The sequence below is a fragment of the Grampus griseus genome (genome assembly GCF_964374135.1).
Source record: "Grampus griseus genome assembly, chromosome: 4".
In the NCBI taxonomy this organism is placed as follows: domain Eukaryota; kingdom Metazoa; phylum Chordata; class Mammalia; order Artiodactyla; family Delphinidae; genus Grampus; species Grampus griseus.
This window is the reverse complement of record NC_138997.1, coordinates 27,180,510-27,189,617: the sequence shown is the minus strand read 5'-3', so window position 1 is coordinate 27,189,617 and position 9,108 is coordinate 27,180,510. Positions and strand designations below refer to the sequence as shown.

At 45.7% G+C, this 9,108-nt stretch overlaps 1 protein-coding gene across 1 annotated transcript in view; it reads left to right on the top strand.

The window, feature by feature from the left end:
* The first annotated feature begins 1,630 nt into the window (after positions 1-1,630).
* Positions 1,631-9,108, top strand: part of NR3C2 (nuclear receptor subfamily 3 group C member 2) — a 364,942-nt gene continuing 357,464 nt past the window's right edge. The window contains exons 1-2 of the mRNA XM_082653045.1: positions 1,631-1,929; positions 7,278-9,033. Coding sequence (XP_082509171.1) covers positions 7,280-9,033 — 1,754 coding nt within the window. The 5' untranslated portion in view covers positions 1,631-1,929; positions 7,278-7,279. The remainder of the gene's footprint in view (positions 1,930-7,277; positions 9,034-9,108) is intronic.

The following is a 9,108-nucleotide window of genomic DNA, read 5'->3' as shown; positions in this document are numbered from 1 at the left end:
CCGCGCTCGGCCCCGGGTGCGATCGATGCCCAGCTGCTCGTTTGGCCAGGAGAGCGCGCATGACCTCGGGCCCCGCGGGAAAGTTGGGACACTTGCGGGGACTCCCGGCTGCTGGTGCGCAGGGGGCCGCTCAGCGCGGGGGACTGTTGAGCACCAGAGTCGGGGGTTGGGACCAGCTCTCTTGCGCCGCCGCCGTCTCTCCCGCAGCCAGGGAGTTTTGTACCTGGAGCGGCGGAGAGTTCGAGTTTTCCTGGGTTCTGGGTCTGAATCCTGAAGCTTAATTAACTGTAAGGAGAGGAGGGGCCTTTGAGCACAGGGCTAACTCCCTCCCCCCTTCCGAGTTTGGCTGGTGCGGGGCAAGGGTGAGGTGGGAGGCTGCACAGCTGCCGCCGCCGGGCTGCGGGTCGCCAAGGGCCGGGGGACCAGATTTAGGTGTGTACGTCACTGGTGCTGACTCTGGGCCAGCCGGGAATCTAAAACGGAGCCTCATACGCGGAGCCTCAAAGTCCTTAGAAATCAAAGTTAAGAAGCCCATCCTTTCGCTTAGTAGCTTCAGCGTTTGGGTGGGCGGGAGGAGAATCGAGGTGGAGGCGATTGGAGGGAAACCGAAATTTCTTCTTGCAGACACTTGATCCTTAGAAAACAGTTTGTTTCCTTCCCCACTCCCGTTTGTTTCTCCCAATTATGTGCACCCCCCCCCATTATAAAGAAGTGACTCTCCTCGATGGTAAGCTTTCTTTCAAACTGAACTAGTGGAAAAATCCAATACGAAAGTAATAAATACAGCAACAAAATTATAAGGGAGGAGTGCAGCAGCTCTAGACCCTGGCACTTTTTCGGGGGTGGGGGAGGTGGGAGAGAAGCTGTGTTTAAAGGGTTTTGGCTGCAGTGAAATCACTCGCTTTTCCGGCACGGTTAAAACAAGGAAATTCAAATCGAGTGGGAACGTGATCCTCTTGCTCGCTGGCTGCGGACGCTGCGGCTTCTCGGCTGAGAGGTAACTCGGAAGACAGACGGGAGGGGCGGGGAGCGGAACCTCGGGGGTCTGAAGAAGCCCACTGAGAGTCCTCCCCTGAGCGCGGACGCGGTGGGCGGCGCCTGGGCCAAGGCTGCCGCTCACCTGGACCTGCAGGTGGAGAGCGACAGGGGACGGCACCTTCACTGGCTTTCGGAAAAACCGACTTCTTCCGCGTCACCAGACTTTTCACGTCTTTCCAGACATCCTGGGTTTAACCAGGAGGAGAGCCAGGTGGGCGTGAGCAACTTTGGGGCAGTCAAGCGATGGGGGCGGGGGGCCGCGGGTGGAGGGTACCTAGTGGCGTAGCCGCTGCCCTGCACCCCAAGCGGCCACCGCTTCTGCGGCTTTAAGGGAGCTGCCGAGTCCAGGCTGTGTCGCAGCAACTTTGTATCAGTCATGTCGCCCTCCTGGTGACTGACAGCCGGAATTGCCCAATGAGAAGCCAGCCTGACCCGTGCAGCGTGGAGACTCGCTTCCCTCCGGGCCAATGGGAAGGGCCCAGGGAGGCGGGATAGCAACCTGAACTTTTTATCTGGACATGTGACCGGCTTTTAAAAGGGCCGGCCCTGGAGCTGGCCCACACCCCCTCCGGGCTTTCGCCCGCCTTCTCGAGCTCTCTCCCTCCCTACTTCGCCCGCCCTGGCCCTACCCGTGCCCCTCCTCTCCGCCCCTCCGCGCCCGGGGTGTCATTGGACTGGGAAGACGTAAGCCAACTTCAGGCCGCTCGGAGGAAACGCGTGCAGTCACCTGGGTGCAAGAGCGTTGCTGCCTCGGACTCTCCCGCTGCAGGGAGAGCGGCACTCGCTGGCCTGGATGTTGTTGGATTTAGGGGGGCTCCGCAGCAGGAGTGTCGTGGCGTGGGCAAGCGCTGCAACAGGTAGACGCCGTGAGACGGACCCTGGCCGAGGCAGGTGTGTACGGGTGCGCGGCTGGGCGCCGCTCGCCCGGGTCGGCGTGCGGCCGCGGCGCGGGAGCGTGCACTTTGCAGGGAGAAGTGGCTGCGTAATCCGGAGGCAGTCAGTAGGGTGCTGTGTGCTTGTTGTTTTGTTTTGGTTTTCCACTTTTTCTCCCCTTTGACCGCCAGAGGACTATTTTGGGAAAGTTTGGCCACTTTGGATAAATGCCCTCTAACGAGCAGCTTTCAACCGGCTTTGGCAGTGGGAGGTCTACCACCCTTCCCTTTACCCAAAGATGAATTTCGGATCGTTTTCCTTGTACAGTTTTTAAAGGACGTTTGAATAATATTTCTTTCCTCTATCAATTGCGGAAGCACCCAAATCTCAGCCGGAGGTGTAGCGGTAAAAGGGCAGTTGAAGGAGATAACAGATCCTGATAGATCCTGTATGAAAGGGGCTCTGGAAATTCGTGCATTTCCCGTTCCTTAGTATTCGCGAAACTCCTGAAAGAGATTATGCTTTCTGTGGCATCAGTTGGAATTCTAAAGGCATCCAAAAAGGAATGAGGCTTCTTTTGGTGGCATCAGTACCCTGCTACTGAATTTAGGTGCACAGCTTTTCCTAATGCATTTTAAAAGGCCAGGTTTAAATCTTAATGGTTTATGGCACCAACAGTTTTAACTATTTATTATAACAAGTTTTCAAGTAGGAAAACTTGATAGCAGACAAGTTTTTGAAACCACTTAATTTCATATGCAGTAATTGGTCTTTAACATTTGAATTGCCATTTCTCTAAGTGCTGTTATTGATCTTATTTACATAGTAATGATAACAGCGTTCTCCGTCTGGGAAGTTCTGGGAAGTATTAATTTTATATCTGACTTCATAGCACGCTATCATGGAAATGCTTGAGGAGAGAAGTTTTTAAAAATAATCTGAAGGGGAGTTTTTTCCTTTAAGGGAGAAATAGTTTAGTTCGGGGCTTTTAGAAAGATCAGGTGGCTCAGTGAATTAGGTGAGTGAATAGAAATCAGATGTGTTCAGTTCTAACTGGTTCTCCGGCTCCCTTAGGTGACCTTGGGCTGATTTCTATCATTTACCTCATCTGTAAAAAAGAGGAACCTAGTAATAGTTATGCAGGGGGGAAGACAGCAAAATAGTTACAAACAGTGAACTTTTACAACTATGCAACTGGTGCAAATTATGAAATTCTTAAGGTTCTGTCTTTAAGATGTCATTATAGTCAAATAACTATAGAAAATGATGCATTTGAAGGGAACTATGTTTGGGGGGTAGTAAAAGTGAAAGTGTTTTCAGATAAAATATAAATTCGCAAGATTCCTTGTTAATACTCCTGAAAAAAAACTACTTCCTTGTAGAAAACAGCAATTTAACACAGTCTGTAAAATATAAAATTTTAAAGTCAGGTTTTTCCTTTGCAAAATAGTGTTTAAGAGCATATATATGACTTAAGGTAGAACTATCAGTGCTTTTCCTTACTTTCCTTATGTGAAAGTTCCTTTATTTTTTTTGGGTGGGGGGAGGCCGTTTGCATGAAAATTAAGGGGTCCTCATTGTTTTTGTCTTTGTCCCAAGGGAGCCTCTGTTAACAGTTTCCATTTGTAAGGGAGACAAATCTGATTTTATGTAAGCTAGATTTGTATACTGGTATCTGTTTCGTCTTATACTTTAGTAACAAAACTTTCCCTTTACCATCTGCATATTAAGTTCTATGAGGATCATATTCATCAACTAATATTTTGAGTATTCACTAGTAAGTTCAGGAAATTCTGCTCCAGCCATGGTCCTTATGCCGGTTTTAAAAAGACAGCCTGGATTTCCTGGACACTGTAGGAAATAATTACCTAAACTGATCCATTTGTTTTACAGAGAAGACCAATTAAGATAATCGGGAGAATTCAGCATAAAATACTTCAATAATCATATTCTTTTAAAAACCCAGTCTTTAAAAATATTTGCAATGGAAGCATGCTGATGTCCTCCATTGTTTTGTGTTTGTTGCCAGCCTTTACTCTGTTTTCTTTGTTGAGAGGTGCATTAGGTTGGTAGATGAGAATACCTTAAACAAAGCTAATGTAATAGATTTCAGCAAAACCTTTTGCAAATTCTCTAATGATAGCCCTGTCAATAATGTGGTGAAATGCAGGCTGGTTTATGTTATTGTCAAGAGAGTTCAAGGCTAGCCAGACAGGACTTGGAAAGTTATGATCACCTGCATGATGTTAGCTGACAAGGTGCTTCCTTGTAGATTGCTTTAAGATGGTTCTTGCCCGTCAGCTGTTGTAGAGATTCTCTTCAAATCTTCACATAGCCTTACGTATCCGTGGCTCCTGCTTTGAGGCAGAGTGGTGAAAAGTGTCCCTCAGCCTGCTAGTAGGTGTTCTGTGAAAAAAAGGTGCAGTAACCAAATTATTTAGAGGACTCTGGATTAAAAAGGAAACAGATTTCTGTACCGTGGAACTTCCCTGGAGTTTTAGCATGCAAATTTCCACTGTGAAACTTCAGAAAAGGCAGTGAGTGATCATGCTTTCCAAAAGACAATTTGGAGGATGAATTTTTGGGGAGGGGTCTGGATGAGGATGGCCCTTCAGACCCAGGGCAGATGGTTCTCTTGCCTGGGGGGCAAGGAGTGACACTGTAGGTGTGGGAGTGAGGAGGGGTGAGCCTGTGGAGACCTTTGGTGGGGGTGCCAAGGCAAGGGTGACTTCTGGGCATGTGGGTAGAGGGTGGTGCAGTTCACCAAGACAGAGAATGTGGGTTTAGGGACGGGGTTGGGGGTGGGAGAATGACGCACAGGTGTTCAATTTTGAACAGGAGTAGACATGTTTCTTGTGGTGTTTAATGAACTTGGACCTGAAACATCTATACGTTAGATATACATCTGTTCAAGTTTGCTATGGGGAAGACAGAATATTCTCAGGTAGAAGTAGAAGCAGGGCATAATATTTACTGGTATTTTCAACCCATGGCTACTATTAAATGGTTTTTCAGTAAGGTAGAAAAGGCCAGTATTAGCTGTTTTGGTCCCATTTCACTATATATATATTTTTTTTTTTCTTTTTTCAACTTTCACTTAGCTTTCATCCACATTAATTTTTTCAGCTGGAATTACCAGATGACCTCCTCAAACTTCGTAATTTGACTTATTTTCCACTGTTTTGTGATTTGATTTGTGATTAGGAATTTATAGAAAAATGTTCTTTAAGTAAAAGCACACTGCATGATTGGGAGATTTTAATGTCCACAAGTTACTGAGTATTGATTATGTTATAATAGTTTAACTTTCTTAAATTTGCATTATGCTGTCGTCTTGGGATGCAGTGGTAAAATTGATAAAGTTTCTGCCTTCTGGGAACTTAAAGTCTAGTGTAGAGTACAGAAAAGTAAGAGGTAATTATGATACTTGGACAATTTGGGCATTAAATTTTGTCAGTGAGCCCTGCAATATCTCATGCCAGTTTATTTAGTAGAGTCATTATATTATTTTTCCATGATAATTAATATAATTTCTGGAGCAAAAAAGCATCCTAGTCTCTTTTTAATGAGGGGAACATAGGGCAGAAGGAGATTGTGAGTGGCAAAAGTTGGTGGGGAGAGGACTGAGAGGCCTAAAGTAATATTTGTATTCAGAACTGCAGAAACTGCATCTTGTAGATCAGGACCTTTATTTGGGTCAGAGAATGTTTACACACCTGAAAGGATTTTTAAAATGCATACTTGAAGATTTTAATTGTTTTATGCATGGAAATGCACAAATGAAGTTTTATTGAGAGTGAGTTAATTTTCTTTGAGATATGTTTCTTTAGAGTGGTGGTTCTCAAACGAGGGGTGATTTTGCACCCACCAGCCCCAGAGACATTTGTCAAGGTCTGGAGGCAGTCTGGGCTGTCACAACGGGGGAGGAGGAATGCTACTGGCATCTAGTGGGTAGGGGTCAGGGAGACTGCTGGACATCTTATGATGCGTAAGACAGATCTCAACAAAGAATTATCAGGTCCCAAATAGGGCCAAGGTTGAGATAGCTTGGTGTAGACACCTGGGATCAAATTCCAGCTCTGCTGTGTGGCTCCTGCCTCAGTTTCCCCAGTTGTATCATTTGGGATAATACTTTTGCCAGTCTTGTAGGGTTGTTTATAAGGGTAAATAAGTTAATATATGTGAAAGGCTTGTAATATGGCATTGAATGATATAATGCATAAGAATTATATAAATATAGCCTATTATCATTATTCTACCTATGAAATAAATTTATAGAGAGAGCCAGTGAGTAAGATGGTATATGTAAAACAATCCTGTGGGCTCCCTGAGGACGGGGACTGGGCCTGTTTTGTTTATCACTGTAGATTCAGTGACTACTTGTAGGCCCAGGATGTAGCACATACTGGGTAAATATTTGTTGAATGAATGAACACATAAATTGTCAGGGCCCATCTCAAACTTCCTCCATTAACTGTTGAGACTGAAACTGGCTGTCTGTTGGGAGTCGTTTTAGCAGAAGTACCGCTAGGTCAGACTGCATGTCAGAGTCCTTGCCAGGATTGAAATACAGACTAGAGTCCTGATATTCTTAAGTTGTCCTACAGCCTCTCTGTTATCGACCAGCTTAATTAATCAGGATATGTGACTCTTCACATAATAGAGTTGATATTAAATTATCTTCATCACTAATCCATTTTAAGAAAATCTTACTGTTTTAAAAGTAATTCTTAAGTTATTTTGCCTGTGATCATTCACTTGATGACTTTATATTGGGAAATGGTAACATTAATTGCATTTCCTCGTTGTTTTTAATAAAGCCACGTATTAGATATGGAAAGCAGCTTCCATATGCTGGAAAGACTCCAAAGGCTTTGGAGTTAGAAGATTTAGTTTTAAACCTGACTTTGTCACTTATTATGCCTTTGACCTTGGGCGAGTTGCCCTCTTCACTAAGCCCTCAGTTTCCTCCTTGCCTGCCTCATGAGTCCCCAGGATTACTTTGCATATTAAATAAGTTAACATTTGTAAATACTCTTTGCAAACTCTAAAGGCTGTATTATAGCAAAGATGATTTATTGGTAAATATTCTTTGCAACCTCTAAAGGCTGTATTATAGCAAAGACGTTACTTTTATTTCCATGCAAAATAGTTTTATTGCTTCTTATATTCTGACTTCCAAATTATAGTCAAGACTGTTGTATCAGCACCTAAGAAGGTAATAATTTTAATATAACTAGAAGTATTGCTTATATTAAGTAGAATACGTATTTAGAGATCATTCCATGCAATTTCAGAATGTCTTTTAGAGTAATCTTGCTATCAAGAACTCTAATTCGGTTTTTTAATATAAATTTATTTGTTAGCTATGGAAACCAAAGGCTACCACAGTCTCCCTGAAGGTCTAGATATGGAAAGACGGTGGGGTCAAGCTTCTCAGGCTGCGGAGCATTCTTCCTCGAGACCTACAGAGCGGACCGATGAGAATAACTACATGGAGGTCGTCAACATAAGCTGTGTTTCCGGTGCTATTCCAAACAACAGTACTCAAGGAAGCAGCAAAGAAAAACAGGAACTACTCCCTTGCCTTCAGCAAGACAATAATCGGTCTGGGATTTTACCATCTGATATTAAAACCGAGCTGGAATCTAAGGAACTTTCGGCAACCGTGGCTGAGTCCATGGGCTTATACATGGATTCCGTAAGAGAGGCCGACTATGCCTATGATCAGCAGAACCCACAAGGAAGCGCGAGTCCAGCAAAGATCTATCCACACGTCGAACAGATGGTGAAATTTTACAAAGAAAATGGCCACCGTCCCTCCACTCTGGGGAACGTGAGCAGGCCCTTGAGGTCCTTCATGGCTGACTCGGGGAGCTCCGAGAACGGCGGGGTCATGCGCACCATGGTGAAGAGCCCCATCCTGGGTCACGAGAAGAGCCCCTCTGTTTGCAGCCCTCTGAATATGTCATCTTCGGGCTGCAGCCCTGCCGGCATCAGCTGTGTGTCCTCCACCTCGGCTAGCTTTGGCAGTTTCGCAGTGCACAGCCCCATCGCCCAGGGCACTCCTCTGCCGTGCTCCCCTAATGTGGAGAATCGGGGTTCCAGGTCACACAGCCCAGCCCACGCCAGCAACGTGGGCTCTCCTCTCTCCAGTCCGTTGAGTAGCATGAAATCCCCCATTTCCAGCCCCCCGAGTCACTGCAGTGTAAAATCTCCAGTCTCCAGTCCTAATAACGTCCTCCTGCGATCCTGTGTATCCAGCCCGGCAAATATCAACAACTCAAGGTGCTCTGTTTCCAGCCCTTCCAACACAAATAACAGATCCACGCTGTCCAGCCCCACTGCTAGTACCGTGGGATCTATCTGTAGCCCGGGAAGCAACGCCTTCAGCTACACTGCTTCGGGCACCCCGGCTGGATCCAGTGCAGCCCGGGATGCGGTTCCTAGTCCAGACACACACGAGAAAGGTGCTCATGAGCTTCCCTTTCCTAAGACTGAGGAGGCAGAGAGTGCGGTCTCCAACGGTGTGACTGGCCAGCTTAACATCATCCAGTACATAAAGCCGGAGCCAGATGGAGCTTTTAGCAGCTCGTGTCTAGGAGGCAATAGCAAAATAAATTCTGATTCCCCATTCTCAGTACCAATAAAACAAGAATCAACCAAGCATTCGTGTTCGGGCACCTCTTTTAAAGGGAATCCAGCCGTCAACCCCTTTCCATTCATGGATGGCTCATATTTTTCCTTTATGGATGATAAAGACTATTATTCTCTATCAGGAATTTTAGGACCACCTGTGCCCGGCTTCGATGGTAACTGTGAAGGCAGTGGCTTCCCAATGGGGATAAAACAAGAACCGGATGATGGGAGCTATTACCCGGAGGCCAGCATCCCTTCATCCGCCATTGTTGGTGTGAATTCAGGTGGACAGTCCTTTCACTACAGGATTGGTGCTCAAGGTACAATATCTTTATCACGATCAGCTAGAGACCAATCTTTCCAACACTTGAGCTCCTTTCCTCCCATCAATACTTTAGTGGAGTCGTGGAAATCGCACGGTGACCTGTCATCTAGAAGTGATGGATATCCGGTCCTAGAGTACATTCCAGAAAATGTATCAAGGTAAGTGGGCCTTTTTTTCCTGTTTTGAAAATGGCTTTATAAAATGCTGAAGGTTAGCACTATCTTTATAGTTAA